General features: G+C 42.7%; 1 protein-coding gene across 5 annotated transcripts in view; it reads right to left on the bottom strand.

Annotated features, from left to right (window-relative positions):
- Positions 1-1,752: 1,752 nt before the first annotated feature.
- Positions 1,753-17,417, bottom strand: part of LOC132837091 (platelet endothelial cell adhesion molecule-like) — a 35,161-nt gene continuing 19,496 nt past the window's right edge. For 2 of the 5 annotated variants that reach the window (XM_060856767.1, XM_060856766.1), the window contains exons 9-15: positions 17,302-17,403; positions 16,511-16,541; positions 13,639-13,730; positions 10,845-10,901; positions 9,695-9,760; positions 6,858-6,889; positions 1,753-4,350 (exon numbers count right to left, since the gene is read on the bottom strand). In XM_060856767.1, the coding sequence (XP_060712750.1) occupies positions 4,219-4,350; positions 6,858-6,889; positions 9,695-9,760; positions 10,845-10,901; positions 13,639-13,730; positions 16,511-16,541; positions 17,302-17,403 (512 nt within the window). In that variant the 3' untranslated portion in view covers positions 1,753-4,218. The remainder of the gene's footprint in view (positions 4,351-6,857; positions 6,890-9,694; positions 9,761-10,844; positions 10,902-13,638; positions 13,731-16,510; positions 16,542-17,301; positions 17,404-17,417) is intronic. The other 3 variants (XM_060856769.1, XM_060856771.1, XM_060856768.1) reach the window with 2 other exon arrangements.

The raw sequence follows: 17,417 nt of genomic DNA, 5'->3' as shown, positions 1-17,417 counted from the left end.
CTATATTGATGGAGACAAAGAGAGAGAGATGCGAGCAGGAATGAGGGCCAGAGATGGGGTTGGAACTGAGAGAGAGAGGGAAAGAGAGAAAGAGATGGCGGCAACATGGATGCAAAGATACATAGATGGGGGCCAGATTGTGTGTGTGTGAGAGAGTGAGAATGAGAGTGAGAGTGAGAGAGTGAGAGTGAGTCACAGAGAGAGAGGGACAGGATTGAGGGAGAGAGATGACGATAAGACTGAGGGAGTAAGATGGGGCAGGATTTAGGGAGAGGGAGAGATATGGTGGCAGGATTAAGGGAGGTTTGGAGAGAGATGTAGGCAGGATTGAGGTAGAGAAGAAAAGAAAGATTGGGGTATGATTATCAGAGAGAGATAGATGGGGCGTGATTGAGGGAGAGAGGTGGAGGTAGAATTGAGATAGAGAGCGAGAGAGAGAGAGAGAGAGAGAGAGTGAGAGAGAGAGAGAGAGAGAGATGAGGCCGAAATCATGGAGTGAAAGATAGATTGGGAAATGATTGGGGAGAAAGAGAGAGATGGGAGTAGAATTGAGGGAGAGGGAGAGAGAGGTGGCAGGTTTGAGAGTAGAGAGAGGAAAATTGAGATGAGAGAAGGATTGGTAGAGGGAGATATGGGGTCAGGATTGAAATAAAGTGTGAGAGATAGCGAGAGAGAAAGTTAGTCAGAGTATTGAGAGAGACAAACACTTGAGGCAGAGAGATCGAGACACGGAGAGAGAGAGATGTGGTAGGCTTTGAAGAGAGAGAGACAGAGGTGGATGGGGTTGTAAAGAAGGGACATTGCGTCAATGGAATCCAATGGCCATCCTTCAATGCTGTGAAGAAAGGAAAGAAAAAAGCCAAAATTGGTTGTTTGTAAAACTGTTCATTGTGCTTTCAAACAGAGTTAACCGTGTTGATTGTTCCATAAATTAAATTTGACTTATTAAATATTTTGCACTGCATGATGGAAACAAAATCAGTTTGCATTCCTAATCCCTGCCATACAGCAACACAAGAGCATTCCAGATCATGCATCAGGGTGATGTCCTGTCTAAATCAGAAAATAGAAGGGAATTAGCCAATTGTATTTTCTGTACAAGGAACATTATGATCCGTCAGCTACAATGCAGTTGAATTGCTCATTGCACTTTCACTCAGTTGTAAATAGATTCAGTTTACACTGATTGTTACTTCAGCAGCATTTGGAAAAGTACATCACTAAGCACTGAAACAAAAAAAGAACCGATTGCATTCTGAACACCAACACTTTTATATCATTAGTCTGTTACATTCTGCACGATACAAGAGAGAGAGTTCCATTGTGGTTCCTACCTAACTTGACTCTGAAGAACAGCATAGTCTCCTTTCAGTAGCAGTGCGTTACATTTTTACTTGTATGTGATTCTTACAGACAGCAACAATTAAAGCACTTCGGCCGTTTGCCATTCATTACAGGAGACATGTACTGCGATACAGACTGACAGCACAAGAGAAAACTCACTGTCATGCAGCCAGTGAATGCTGCAAGGAAAATAATGAAATTTAGCCTCATTTATTTCCAATATGAATTGATGTCCAAACCACTGATCACGGCTGAGGTTATAAAATATTTGCAGTGCCCAGTAGTTAACAATAAAGTCCACTACACACATATATAGACACACACATAAACAGTGAAAAGAAACTGAGACTGAAATGCAATACAATTAAATGATATTGAAAAGAGTTTATTTAGAGAGTTTATGTTGCATTTAGACATAAAATCGCAACTGAATAGCGGAGAATACTCATCAGAGCGATACTCATCACAGCCAGCACTATACATATTAAAAGTCAGTTGACTGCAGAACTCGTGTCAAATTGTCATTTCAACAGTAACAATGAGCAGATCAAGTTCACATTTACAAAATTTTCTGCAGAATTGATGCATTATACAATGTCGCAGTACAGACATAATGCGATGAATGGTCTTCTCGTGTGCTGTACCATGTCAGTTTTTCTGATGTCTGTTAGAAAGGAGATGACATGCTGGTGTGTTGTGTTGTGTCTCGATATTTAAAAGCCGTTCAGAAATGGAATAACATGCAAAATAAGACTCTCTCACGCACAAAAAATGCAATGTCTGGGTCCAAAATGAAAGCAGGTGTCTCAGTATGAACTGACTCTCAAACCAAACAGGAAATGTGCGATCCTGATTCGAAATGGTTCTCAGAATAAAGCAGTCTACCTCCTGTCGTTGCCCTATCTATTGTCTCCCCTACCCACACCACAGACTGACAGTCAACCCATAAATTGCAAAATGCAGAAGAAATTAAGACGTCTTCTCTGCACCCTAATAATAGCTCTCACAGAATGAATCACACAGTCACGGCAAATATCAGAGAATTAAGCCACTTATAGACACACTAGTAGAAACTGATAAGTACAGACTGATAGCTACACTCACTCTATCATGTTGCAGAAACAAACAAGTGAGGGGATACAGTTACTGCGATGCAAATGTGTGACTATCAGTCTCCATCGGTCCATTTCTGTTCACTTAAGTCACATATTCGCATTACAAGACCTGTCGGCGATAGATTAATAACTGTTTTCTCAGTCACAAAGCTAAAACTGGCAGGAACAGAATGATAACTACGTTCCCAGTTTCACAGAAAATAAACGGACCAGCACAGGCTGATAACGACACTCTCACATTCACAGGGCAAAATCTCACAGATAGAAATTGGTACGTGGACTGTTCACGTTCACCAAACAGGATCTGACAAGTAGAAATCGATAAGTAAATTCACATATTGACAAAGCAGAAAATGAGAGGCATAGATTGTTAACTGCATTCACATATCATACAGGATAACCTGAGAGATACGGATTAATATTGATACTCTCAAATCACAGCAGGAACAGACTCATAAATGCATTCATATCCACATAGAATAAACTTACAGGAACAAAATGTTAACTACATTGTTTATACAAATGATTAGGGGTTGGGTGTTGAGGATATAATCTTTAAATTTGCAGGTGAGAAGAGAGAATTGTGAGAATGATGCTGAGAGACTTCACAGGGATATTAACAACTTGGCCAAATGGGCAGAAACCTGGCAGTTGCATTGCAATGCCAAGAAGTGTAAGGTAATGCGTTTTGCTACCAGAAACACACGGTAATATTGCAGGTTCAATGAAACGTCTTTGAGGGGAGTCGTGGAGTAGGTGGACATCAGGGTTCACGTGTATCAATCTCTGAAGGTGGCCAGGCAAGCTGAAATCGCTGTGAAGATGACTCAAACAATCCATGTGTTTAGAAGTAGAGGCATTGAGTATAAAATTGAGGAAGTGAAGCCATACCTCTACAAATTTTTGGTCAGATCACATTTGTATTATTTCTGGGCATCTAATTTAATGTAAGATGCTCAAGATCTGGAAATGGTTCTTTGGAGATACACTAAAATGGTAAGAGGAACGAAGGATTTTATATAAAAGGAAAGATTAGGGGCATCGGGTTTATGCCCCTTTGAACAGAAACAAAGTAAAGGTCGAAGTTCTGAAGGTGTTCAAAAATATGAAGAATTTTGACGGGAAGGAAGAAGTGTCTTTCTATTGGTTGGAATATCAGTACCTAGAGGTCACAATTTCAAGATTATCTGAAAGAGAGCTAGGAGTGAGATGAGGAGAAATTTCTTTATTCAGAGAGTTGTTCGGATTGGAATGTGCAGCCTGGGGTCGTTATAGAGGTAGATTCCATGTGAGGTATGTAAAGAGAGCTGGTTAAAATTATTGAATGTGATGAAGTTAGAGAGCAGTAAAGATACGTTTGGAGAATGAACCTGTCTTGAGTTAATTGCAACACACCACAGTTTTAAAGAAAGATCTAGAGTGCATTCAATAAATTGACTCATCTTCCTCGACCAATTGACCAGATCAAATGAATATGCAAGATAGGAGTGGACTGCACAAAATTTCAAAACTTAGTTGCACAACAGCAGGATAAATTGAAACACTGAGGGTTGTGCAATGGACAATTATTTAAGTGGTTTCGCAAAGACTAGTTCATCTTTGGGACTGACATCTTGCTGCGTGAATTGAAACAAAGCCTAGCCTAGTCGCAGAAATGTGACATTGTCATGCCTTCTCTTCCTCGTCCTCCTTAGTTGCTGGAAGATAGAGTTGTTACTGATCGATTTGTGAAGCTTCGAAGGCATTCTTCTGTGCTGTCTCACAGTGTCCGTGGAAGGTTGGCATAAACGTTTCTTTCTTGGTCTTGATCAGCTTCCTCATCCCCTCCTGTATCGGTGTGTCTCAGGGTGGCGTATATGATGCAGGATTGTTGCTGCTCCGCTTGGTCAGCCTGAGAAAAGTTCAACACATAATTGCAGTAGATTGAAGCAGGAGCAAAACTGGTTGAATTTTGCACAGAGAAAAGGGATATCTAAGAGTACAATGAAAATTTGATCAGCTGTGCCAGTGGGCCACGGAATGGCAGGTGAAGTTTAATTTAGATAGATCTGAGGCATTACATTTTGGTAAGGCAAAATATGGGTAGGACTTATGCAGTAAATAGAACAACTCTGAGTAGTGTTGCCGAGCAAGGAGTCCGAGGGGTTCCCGTACATTGTTCCTTGAATGTGGCGTCGCAGCCCGACACAGTGGTGAAGACGGCGTTTGGTACACTTGCTTTCATCAGTCAGAACATTGACAACAGGAGTTTGGTACATAATGATACAATCATACAGGATGTTGGTGAGGCCACGTTTAGAATACTGTGTACAGTTCTGGTCAGCGTGCTGTAGAAAGGCTGTTGTTAAACTACAAAACATTTTCAAAAATGTTACGAAAACTGGAGAGTTTCAGCTCGAAGGAGAAGCTGCATAAGCTGGGAGCTTTTCACCACAGGAGCAGTGGAGGCTGAGGGGTGAATTTACTGATTCTTAGATAAGATGAGAAGTTACTATCTTTCCCCCCAGGATAGGGGAGTCCAAAACAATTGGACATATACTTAAGGCGAGAGGGGAAAGATTAGAAAGGGACTTGAGGGGAAAATATGAAATGAGCTGCAAGAGGAAGTAGTAGAGGCAGGTACAATTACAACATTTCAAAGACATTTGGAAAGTTTCATGGATAAGAAAGGATTAAAGAGGTATGGTACAAATGCAGACAAATGGGATTGGTTGAGTTTGGGAAACCTGGTCAGCGTGGGCGAGTTAGGCCGAAGGGCTTGTTTCCGTGCTGTGTGACTCTATGAAAATGGATGAGAATAACAAACGTTGCTTGTAAGGCAATTAGAGTGTACAGGAGGACCTCTGAATATTTGGGGTCACTACACCGATCTTTTCTGGTGGCAAGGCACGTCACTGGAATAAGACTAAACCTGACTCCGGCACATATTATTTCTCTGTACTCTGAACAGGGCATGACCATCTCTGTCGTGATGGGAAGTGAATGCCAATTATGAAATGTCCTTGAACTGATCGACTTGCTCAACCAGAAAGCAGTGAGGAGTTTGCAAAGAGTTAGGATTCATGTACAGAGCAGACCGGATAAGGAGGACAGATTTCAATCTCTTAAGGACAATCATAGAGGGGAACAAGTCCCACGAGCCCTAATCAGCCATTCAATAGCATTGTGACTGATCCCCCATTCCTCACTTTTATTTTCCTGCACTTAACCCGTAACACTCGGTTTCCCGACTCTATCTACTCCAGCCATAAATTTTCTCCCTGTCTCCACACACAACTGTCTGTGGCAAGGAGTTCTAAAGAATCACAACCTTCTGAGAGAAGAAATTCCTCCACATCTTAGTCTTAAACTTTGAACTAGATAGTTCTTTTTTCCTGGCAACAGTCGTCATTAGAATCTTCTGATCTGTTTTTGTTTAAATCGAATTCCAAATCCACCATCTGCCACAGCAAGATTCAAATTCACATCTGCAGGGCATACCCTGAGGAGCTGAAAACATAGGGTTTTGCTTCCCTATTATTTCAGAAATTGAAAGAAATCTCATCAAAATGCAATATTGAGATCAGGATAAATTACATCACATCGCTCAATTAGACATTGATATTCTTCGAATCCCTACAGTGTGGGAAGTGGCCATTCAACCCATCTATTCTGCACCAAGACTCTGGAGAGCATGCTGTACAAACACTGATCTTATCTCCATATTAATCATGGCCAGTCCCCTTAACTTGTACATCATACAAACCTAGAGTATGGAAGAAGGCTTTTCGTACCATCGAGTCTACTGTGATCCATTGAGTAGCATCCGACCCAGACCCATCCCTATAAATATGCATTTCTCTGGCTAGCCCTCCTGGCTGGCCTATCGCTCACACTTTGGGCAACTTAGCATGGCCAATGTATTTCACCTGAACATCTTTGCATTGTGGGAGGAAACCGGAACATCCAAATGAAACCCACGCAGACACGGGGAGAATGCAAAAGCTCCACATGGAAGGACAGTCACTCGAGGTTGGAAATGCACCTGTGCCCCTGATGCTGGGAGGCAGCAGTGCGAACCATTAAGCCACGGTGCTCCCCAATGTGTTTGTTACGGGCCAAGTTAGGTTTGGTTAGCTCAGTTGGGTCTATTGTTTGTTGTTAATGTATTGTCACACTGACAATATGCAGTTCAATTGCTGCTCTGCTTGAGATTGCAAGCAGATGTGGTGACCATCAGAATACACATTTCTTGCTCTCTCTCTCTCTCTCTCTCTCACACACACACACACACACACACACACACACACACACACACACACACACACACACACACATCCCTCACTCTAAACAGATAATGGTGACTTTATTTTAAAAATATAACTTTGCTGATTAAAAATTCAATGCAAAAAGACTTACTTGTTTCGTTCCTGATGCACCATCAGAGTGTGCTGCAAATAAAAAAAAATGCATTTTACCGACGGTATATATCGCAATGAACTGTGAGAGATGGAGCACAGGAAGATTTATCAGCATATTGCCTTGGGGGCTGGGTAATTACAGTGATTGAGAGAGATTGGATGAACTATAGTCGTTGTCTTTACAGCAGAATGGATTGAAAGAGAGGGAAGTATAAAACGATGAGGGGCGCAGATAGCATGGCAGGAATAAACATACGCCCCTGGATGGAGGGATCAATGATTAAGGGAGAGGCATAGATTGAAGTTAAAAGGCTGGAGGTTTCGATGGGATATAAGGAAAGTCTTGTTCACACAAATGCTGGTGGGCATCCGGAACTCACTGCCTGTAAGGTTGGGAGAGGAAGAAAATATTATCACATTGAAGGAGAATTTAGATGTGCATTCATGACGCCAAGGCTTTGGGCCAAGTGTTGGGAAATGGGATTTAGAGAATATTGAGGTGGATGTTTCGGACCATCACAAACTCGATGGACCGATGGACATTTTACTCCAACACTATGACTGAGCAAATTGCGACGTGTATTTTACATCCAAGATACGATCAAAATGTAACGTGATTTAGGGTTTGTTTTCAAAAGAAAGATTGAACAATTCAGGCCGATACTCTCTGGAGTTTCAAGAAAAAACTGAGTTCTCACTGAGGGATGTAAGATGATTGAGAAAGTGGGATTGACAAAGGAAATGGAGAAAGAATATTTTCTCATGTGGAACAATCTAGAACGTTTCAGGAGAAGGGTGTGAGGCAGATTGAAAACGGAGATGGGGAGGAATAGTTTCCCTCCAAAGGAGAGGGGGTGGGAATCGGTGGGGATTCACGACAACTCCCCCCACCAACCTCCTCCCCCCACTGCAAAATGGAAATAGTGTGTGAGACATGTCGGGACACGAATAAGTTGAAGGAGGGGGATAGACAGATTGTTATTCAGTGAGGGATTAAAGGAAATGAGCACAGGAAACTGGAGTTGAGGCTAAAATTATATCAGCCACTGTCGTATAGAATGGGGGAAGTAGCCTCCTGAGGGCTCCTATCCCGTATGTTGTGTTGGTCGTCCAGCTGCCTGAACATATTTTAGTGTGGGTGGCTCATAGCACGTGCTCACAAGCTCTAAATTGGATGGGCTAACCTGTGCGAGGCATCACATACTTTAATCACTTAGTAACCAAGATCATAAGATTTAACAGGCATTCGGCCATCAAGTCTACTCCGCCATTACATCATGGCTGTTATGTTTCTCAATCCCATTCTCCTGGAACACTCCATATCCTTACTAATGAAGAACCTATCTATCTCTGTGTTAACAACATTTAATGGAAGCCCTCTGTGGTAATGAGTGCCACGGATTCCCCACTCGCTGGCTGAAGAAATTCCGCCTCATCTCAGTTCTAAAGGGTCATTCCTTCAATCTGAATTGGCACAGTGACTCAGTGGTTAGGGACCCAGGTTCAATTCGTGCCTCGGGCAATTGTCTGTGTGGAGTTTGCACAGTCTCCCGTGTCTGCTTGAGATTCCTCTGGGTGCTCCGGTTTCCTTCCACAGTCCAAAGATGTGCAGGTCAGGTGAATTCACCATGCTAAACTGCACGAAGTGCAAGGTGGATTAGTCAAGAGGAAATGTAGGGGAATGGGTCTGGGTTGCTCTTCAAAGGGTCGATGTGGACCAGGTTGGCCCGAAGGGACACTGGAGGGAATCGGATCTAGACTCTCCTACTCGTGGAAACATCTTCTCCATGACCACTCTCTCCGGACCTCCCTATTCTGTAAGTTACAATCAGATTCTCCCTCATCTTTCTAAACTCCATTGAGTCCAGACCCAGAGTCCTCAACGTTTCTTAATGTGACAAGTTCCTCAACCGGAGGATCTTTCTTGTAAATCCCCTCTGGACTCCCTCCAAGTTTGGCACATCTTTCCTTAGATAGGGGGCCCAAATCTTCACACAATATTCCAAATACAGTCTCAGCAGTACATTCCTGGTCTTTCATTCTAACCCTCTTTATTAATTCCAACTTTACGTTTGCCTTCCTAACTGCCAACCAAATCTACCTATTAATAGGGAGAAAATCCTGAACTCGGACTCTGAAGTACCTTTGTGCTTCCGATTTGCCAAACCTTTTGCATTTAGAAAACAGTCTGTGACTCTATTCTTCCTGACCTCCTACTTTCCCACATCCTAGTATATCTGTCATTTCGTTTGCCACTCCCCAGGCCTGTCCAAGTCCTTCTGCAGCCTTCTGCTTCCTTAACATTACCTTCCCTTCCATCTACCTTTTTGGCGCCTGAGAAACACTCGCGACAATGAGATGGCAATGCTCCCCGTGAGAATGATGCGAGGCCAAGAGCAAATGGCTCCTTGCCCCAGAGACCAATGGCAGAAGGTGCCACTGTCAGACATTAAGCTGTTGTATTGGAGCAATAAACAGCTTGACTCCCCAGGGCCAAAAGATTAGGCATCCCTCAAAACAAGATGAACAATATAGTAATTAGCCATCATTGTAACTTTCAAGCTCCAGTTCACATTGCCCTGTTGTTAATTTAGTTGACGTAAAGGGAAGATGACTATGATTTAGAGGATAAAAAAACATTATCGGTTATTAATAAATTCAAGATGTAGAAAGATTTGAAACCCTGGGAAGATCTTAATTCCATGGCTTTGGGAAAAGAAACACCAGTGATGTTTAAAAGTGGCTGATGTTTTGAGGGTTTGAGATAGACCGGAGAAAATCGCCACTTTCACTGCGCCAGAAATGTGATAGAAGTATGCTTATTGTATCCTTTACCAGCGTTTCTTGGCTTTGAGACCTTTACGACCGAGTACAACAAACTCCCATCCATTTTGGAGTCATCTAATAATCGAGAAACAATAAGCATAGTGAATTGAAGGATTAGACAACACAATGTTAATCAGCAGCAAATGACTCCTTAATTTAAATACGGAGTGATAATTAAGGTCAGACTGCCAATCAAGCAGGAACGTAAACTTAAGCTATTGGCTCTATATCTTGGCTCAATACCATTGAATGGATATTTTGCATCAACGTTCACTACAAATTTTGGACGCACTCTCCCAGAACAAGCGAACAATGGGGAGAGTGCAGGCCCCAGTAAATTTTACAATTTTTAAAAAAATGGCACTCATGGCACGTGTCCATCACTCTCTGGGCCCAGCGTTTATCTCCCAATTCATCACTAGTTTCCCACTTCAGAAGGTGGGGATGAGCTGTTTTCTTGAACTGCTGCAGTCCATGTACTGTAGATAGACACACATTGCCCAGAGGGAAGAAATCCCAAGATTTTGATCCAATGATACTGAACGAATGGCGTTATATTTCTGAGTCAGGACACTGAGAGGCCCGAAGGGGAAATTGTAGAGGGTGGGTGTTCCCATGTATCTGCTGCACTTGTCCTTCTAAATGGAAGGTGTTGCGGATTCGGAAAGTGTTGTCTGAGGATCTTTGGTGATCTTCTGCAGTACATCTTGTAGCTGGTACATAATGCTGCTACTGAGCTTTGGGTGTGGAGGGAATGGATGCTTTTGGATGTTGTGTCAATAACCAGGCCTGCTTTTTCTCTTGGATGGGATCAAGCTTCTCGAATGTTGTTGGAGCTGCCACCATACAGGCAAGTGGGGGGTATTCCCTCACACTTCTGGTCTGTAACTGAGGTACTTGGAATGGCTCAGTCAGGACAGCCTCTGATCATGTAGATCCCGCTGAAGAATAAAGGAATGATATCACGAAGAATCAATATTGTTCTGTCTTCCTCCGATGGATCCTAGGGTCTATCCTACAAATCACAACTTGAGCCATACCCATCACACACAGCCTTCCTCATATAAATGGCCTTGATTTTCCACCGTTTCTTAATAATTCTCAGAGTACGCCCCCTTGCTCGACAATCTCGAGGTTTGCAAGCAAAACCAATAGTTACCATTGTGTGTGTCTGTGTTCTTTCCTGAACAGTACACGGCTGCAGCACAGCTCGAAACTAAAGAGTCAAAAGAAAAGGTAGAAAATTGTCTTCAACGGCAATAGTCAGTCCCCAGATGGTAAATAATATCTGTCCCTGCTGAGTTTCTCCAACAATTTCTGTGTTTCTTTTTTATTTCTGACATGCGTTGCCTGAAGAAAGCTAATGGAATGCTGGTCTTTACATCGAGAGGACTGGAGTACAAGGATACAGAAGAGATACTGCAGTTATACTAAATCTCGGTTAGACCCCACTCGGAACAAACTGAACACCACACCTGAGGATGGATAGATTGACCTGGGCGGGAGTACATTATAGGTTTACAAAAGTGATACCTGGACTTCAAGTAATGAGTGGAGATTAGACAAATGAGGCCTGTTTTCTCTAGTGTTTTAAGATTTAAGGGCTGATCTGAGGGATGATGTTGAAAGGAAAAGGCAGGTTGAGAAAATAGAAACTATTTCCACTGTTTCGAGATTCTGGAACTAGTGAGGGCATAGTCTGCGAATTAGTGCCAGACCGTTCAGGAGAGATGTTAGGAAGCACTTTTACCCACAAAGGGTTGGAGAGGATTGGACGTCTCTTCCACAAACAGTAGGGAATGCTAGATCAGTTGTTAGTTTTCAATCTGCAAGAGAGAGGCTTTTTTGTTGAGCTAATGTATTGGATATATTCTTCTAAACATGTTCCCAAACTAAACGAGTCACACTTGGCAGAGTTTAATTCATATCTCTCCAAACATTTCCATACTATGTACTTCCTCAGATGTTCTTTAAACATTGTAACTGTACCCACATTCACCACTTCCCCAGCAAGCCCATTCCACACACGAACCTCCCTCTGTGTAAAAAAGTAACTCCTCGTGTTTTTTTCAAAAAAAACTTTCTACTCTGACTTTAAAATTAACCCCAGTTTTGAAGTCCCTCACCATAGAGAAAATGCACCTGCCATTCACTTTATCTATACCTTTCGTGATTTCATAAACGTCTGTAAAGTGACCCTTCAAACTTTTATGGTCCAGTGAAAGTAGTTCCAGTCCATCCAGCCTCTCATATAACTCAAACCCTCCATTCTCACCAATATTCTTCTACAACGTTTCTGAGCACTCCCCAGCGTAATAACATCCACTTCTAACAAGGCAATTAGAATTGGCCACAGTACACCAGAACAGACTTCAACAATGTCCTGTACGACCACAGCACAGTGTCCGAACTTCACCACTCAATGGTTTGAGCAATGAAGGCATGTGTTCTAAATGCCTTCTCAAAGACCCTGTCTACTGTGACTCAAACTTCAAAAACATTATTTACCTGAACCCCTAGGTCTGTCTGCTCTACAATATTGCTACCGTACGCACCACTATCATAATCCCCTCCTTCAGCAACCTTCTGTGTTGTAAAGAAAATAAACTGAGTTTCTCACCAGCGCTTGCAGAAAGAGAATTAGTTTGGTTGATCATCTCAGCTAGACGAATACCAGCATGGACGCTGCCCAATGCCGGACGTTATTGAATTATAGAGTCATAGAGACATACAGCATGGAAGCAGACCCTTCAGTCCAACTCGTCCATGCCGACCAGATATCCCAACCAAATCTAGTACTACCTGCCAGCACCCGGCCCATATCCCTCCAAACCCTTCTTATTCATATACCCATCCAAATGCCTCTTAAATGTTGCAATTGAAACAGCCTCCACCACATCTCCTGGCAGCTCATTTCGTACACGTACTACCCTCTCCGTGAGAACTTTGCCCCTTAGGTCTCTTTTAAATCGTTCCTCTCTCACCCTAAACCTATGCCCTCCAGTTCTGGACTCCCCGACTCCAGGGAAAAGATTTTATCTATTTACCCTATCCATGCCCCTCATAATTTTTAAAGCTCTATAAGGTCACCACTCAGCCTGCGACGCTCCAGGGAAAAGAGCCCCAGCCTGTTCAGCCTCTCCCTGTAGCTTAGATCCTCCAACCCTGGCAACATCTTGTAAATCTTTTGTGAACACTTTCAGGTTTCACAACATCTTTCCGATAGGAAGAAGACCAGAATTACACACAATATTCCAATAGTTGCCTAATCAATGTCCTGTACAGCCCCAACATGACCTCCCAACTCCTGTACTCAATACTCTGACCAATAAAGGAAAGCATACCAAACACCTTCTTCACTAACCTATCTACCGGCGACTCCACTTTCAAGGAGCTATGAACCTGTACTCCAAGGTCTCTTTGTTCAACCACACTCCCCATGACCTTGCCATTAAGTGTGTAAGCCCTGCTAAGATTTGCTTTCCCAAAATGCAGCACCTCACATTTATTTGAATTAAACTCCATCTGCTATTTCTCAGGTCGATCTGGTCTAGATCCCGATTTATCTGAGGTAACCCTCTTCGCTGTCCACTACATCTCTAATTTGGTGTCATCTGCAAACTTACTAACTGTACCTCTTACGCTCGCATCCAAATCATTTATGAAAATGACAGAAAGCAGAGGGCCCAGCACCGATACTTGTGGCACTCCACTGGCCACAGGCCTGCAGTCTGAAAAATAACCCTCCACCACCAACCTCTGTCTTCTACCTTTGAGCCAGTTCTGCATCCAAATGGCTAGTTCTCCCTGTATTACATGAGATCTAAGTTGCTAATCAGTCACCCTTAGGGAATCTTGTCGAACGTCTGACTGAGGTCCATATAGATCACATCTACTGTTCTGTCCTCATCAATCTTCTTTGTTAATTCTTCAGGTCACAGATTCGCACTCACCATTTACTTGACTTGACACAATCTCCGCGTAATCGAAATTTCTGGCAGGTCTGTCCTCACTCGTGCTCTCAGCTCGATTTCCCATCGCCTCCCTCAGAATGAAATATTTCGGAATTATTACCCAATCAAGTTCCAAACCACTCGCGACACACAATTTACGCACGGAACTGCCCGATAACGAGTTCACTGAGCCATGGTGCCAAGGAATGACTACTTGGAATCGTCCAGAATGTGGCTCAGAACTCCTACGTTCATATAATTATAACATTTTATGTGCAGAAGGAGGCCTTTCTTGTATTTTCTAGGTCCTGATCGAGCTACACAGTTAGTCTCACTCTCCAGTTTATCTCCGTTGCTCTCTAAAATCATCCCTTTTAAATTCATATCCATCTCTCTTCTGAAACATCACATGGAATCCACTTCCATTAATCTCCTAGGCAGGCACCACATTCTCAACCCAACAACTCACTGAAAAAGTTTTCTCCTCATCTCACTCGCTTACTGATAATCTTTTAATTCTGAGCAGCCCGTTACTAACAGAGCAAAGAATGGGAAACAATAATTTTCTTTCCCCTGTCTGAATTGTTCATAACGTTCAATATCTCAATAACGTCACCACTTCACCTCCTCTGTTTGAAAGGGAATAAGCTCAATCTCTTGAAACTTTCTCTGTATCTAAAATCTCTCTCCCTTGTTGTCATTCTCATAAATCTCCTTCACACTCCCTCCAGCGTTTGAACTTTCTTCCTCGCATAAGGTACCCAGAATTGAACAAAACCTGGCTGGATAATAAAAGGCCAAAGCTGTTCTTCAACTGTATTTCTAAGTTCATCTTCTGTTGTCTCCAAAGGTAACGTGTCAAATAATTATCAGACAGATTAATAATATATCCCCCCACGTTTCAACTAATCGTCATGACCTAGTATTCTCCATTCATTACTTGTGCTCTCAGTGGAATGAATTTCTTTTCAGCGCTCTGCTTCATGTTGGGTGTTGGGTTGGCTCAGTTGGCTGAATGGCTTATTTTGAATGTAGAGTCATATCGACAGCATGGGATTGAATCTCTCACTGGCTGAAGTTACCATGAAGGAGTCTCCGTCTTCACCTCTCCCATTGTTTGAGGTTTGGCAACCAACAGGTTAAACCACCACCTACCAGTTATCTCTCTCTCTCTGACATTTCAGCTGATTTCCAACAAGTGTCTGGTAGAAGTTCAACATCACCTCCTTCCTCCTGGACTCTTCATCCCCGTTAATAATGCCGAGAACACTGTGAGCTTTATTATCTGCACTCCTCCTGTCATTGATCTTTGCACATATACTCCCAGATCCCCCTTTAAAATTGTACCCGCACACTTTAAAATGTCTTTCTGTTCCTTCCAAACAACATCCATCACCAAATTTGTGTTGAATCATTTTTGTCTTTATTTTCTAATTTTCCTGAATTAAAACCTGTTTTGCTGGATCAAAGTATATTTTCTACCACCCAGGAGTTTTGATTCATTTATTCACTAATAACTAACACTACAACTACAGGTTGAGTCTACTCAGCCTATCAGGACGCTTCTACGAAGTTTTATACAATGGTGGTTGATCTCCCCCCGGCCTCAACTCCATTTTGCTGTCACTGTTCCCTTTCAGCTGTCACAGATGAATAATTTGTCTGTCTGCTCCTTTAGTTTAGTCAGTATCCCGTGGGGATTGGTGGTGGTGGTGGTGGTGGTGGGAAAGGGGGGGAGGGGGGGAGGCTTGCATTTACACAGATTGACAAACCTCTCCTAATTTGAGAGTTTTCATTCCTCCTTCCTCATTCCATTCAGCTCAAACGATCACTCTCATTCAAAATTGTCACACATGAGGAAGCATCCTCTCTCCCTCTGCTTTGTCAATCCCCTTTTGGGATTTTCGATCTTTCAGTCAGATCTCCTCTAGTCCAACCTCCACAGAAACTGCTCTTATCTAAGTCACCCTTCGTCTCTGGAAATGAGAGAGAGAATCTTCTCTCAGCCGCCTACAGTATAATTACTCTGTCCTCAAGTACAGAGATCCAAATTGTACCAGCCTCTCCTCCTCAGATTAATCTTCCAGCTTGGTATGCAATTTAATGAATCTCCCCTGAACTCCCCCCAGTTCAACTACATCCCCCTTTAATAAGGGACCCAAACTCTATGAAGTACTGTGTGCACAGAAACTCCAATCCCGTGTACAGTTGCAGTAGCACTTCAGTACTTTCATACTCTGTCCCTTTTGCAACTGATATCATCCTTATTACTTGCTGTAGCTGTATGCTACTTTCTGAGATTCATGTACAAAGACAGCCAGATCCTTCTGCACAAACACATTTTGAACTTTCTCTATAATTCCAATGATAACTTAACTTTTTGTATTCTTCCAACAACAATGGATAACCTCACCACTGAGGGGACTGACCAACGCACCATTCAGTGTCAAACAGAAATTGAGAGTGTGTCCTCGATTTGAACTGTTTTGCTTTAAATTCAAAAGATTCAGATACAAAAGTTCGTTTCGAAAACGTGGTGCAGCAAAAGTACACCAGGTGAAGGAGCATCCGAGTAGCAGCAGAACCAACGTTTCGGGCAGAAACATGAGGCTAATTCATGATGAAGGCCCTATGCACGGAATATCGATTCTCCTGCTCCTCGGATGCTGCCTGACCTGCTGTGCTTTGCCAGCACCACATTCGCGACTCTGATCTCCAGCATCTGCAGTCCTCATTTTCTCCTACTAAAGTGCTTTTCACCCAATTTGTCTAACAAATGTAAAATGCCTGGGTTTGCACCCCAGAGTGATTTTCGTCCATTCAGAATGTGTTTGAATGCTGTTAGAAGTTGTAAATCACCTCACTGACCTACCTGTGCTGCCGGGAACTGCTGGAAGAGTCAGCTGGAGAAAATAAGAGAGAGAAAATATGGGAACGTTTTATTGTAAATGTTCCGTGTCACGAGTTGCGAATGAATCTAGTTTCTATGACTGATGCGCAAGAAGCAATTATTCTAATGATCATATTTCGTTTATATTTGTACTGACCAATCCTCTGACCGCAACACATTACTTTGTAAGTCGGCCCTTTTAATTTCATCTGCCAGTCATTCAGCCTGCCCACGTTTTCATAAAGAACTTTCATCTTCACTGTTTTATGAACTGTCATTTCTAATTTACACAAGGGGCCTATTTGTTGTCCACATCCCTCATTGCTCCTTTGAGAATTCAATGGGGAGCCACATTCCTAAACTGCTTCAGTTTGTTTGCTGTAGGTAGATTCTCAATACCCGTAGGGATTGAATTGCAACATTTTAACCACAGGAAAAGCTAATAGATTTCCACGTCAGGATACTGAGTTGTTCAGAAGGGTGGTGTCCCATATATCTGCTGCCCTTATACTCCTAAATGGCAGTGGTAGTGGATTTGGAAGCTGCCCACTGAGGATCTTTGTTGACTTGCAGCAGTGCATCTTCTATATAGTACACACTGCTGCGTCAGTGATGGAGAGAGGGGATGTGTGTAGACGTGGCTCTACACACATGCGCACACACAAATATTGCATGCAAAACTGAGATTACATGAGCAGTGTTAGTTCGAAACCCACGTCAAGTCCTGACTGGACAACTATCGCCCGCATTACCTGCTGGAGTGTATCACCCACCTTGTTTCCTGTTCTGGAGTTTAATGGGAAGCAATATGAGGAGAGAAACGATCAGAAACAGTGGGACAATGAGTGCTGCCATCTCAGCGCTGTGTTGCTGTGCTGGATTCAGAGAG

This window comes from Hemiscyllium ocellatum, chromosome 49, assembly GCF_020745735.1.
Source record: "Hemiscyllium ocellatum isolate sHemOce1 chromosome 49, sHemOce1.pat.X.cur, whole genome shotgun sequence".
Taxonomy (NCBI): Eukaryota; Metazoa; Chordata; class Chondrichthyes; order Orectolobiformes; family Hemiscylliidae; genus Hemiscyllium; species Hemiscyllium ocellatum.
The sequence above is the reverse complement of the archived record's forward strand: the minus strand, read 5'-3'. Positions and strand labels throughout refer to the sequence as shown.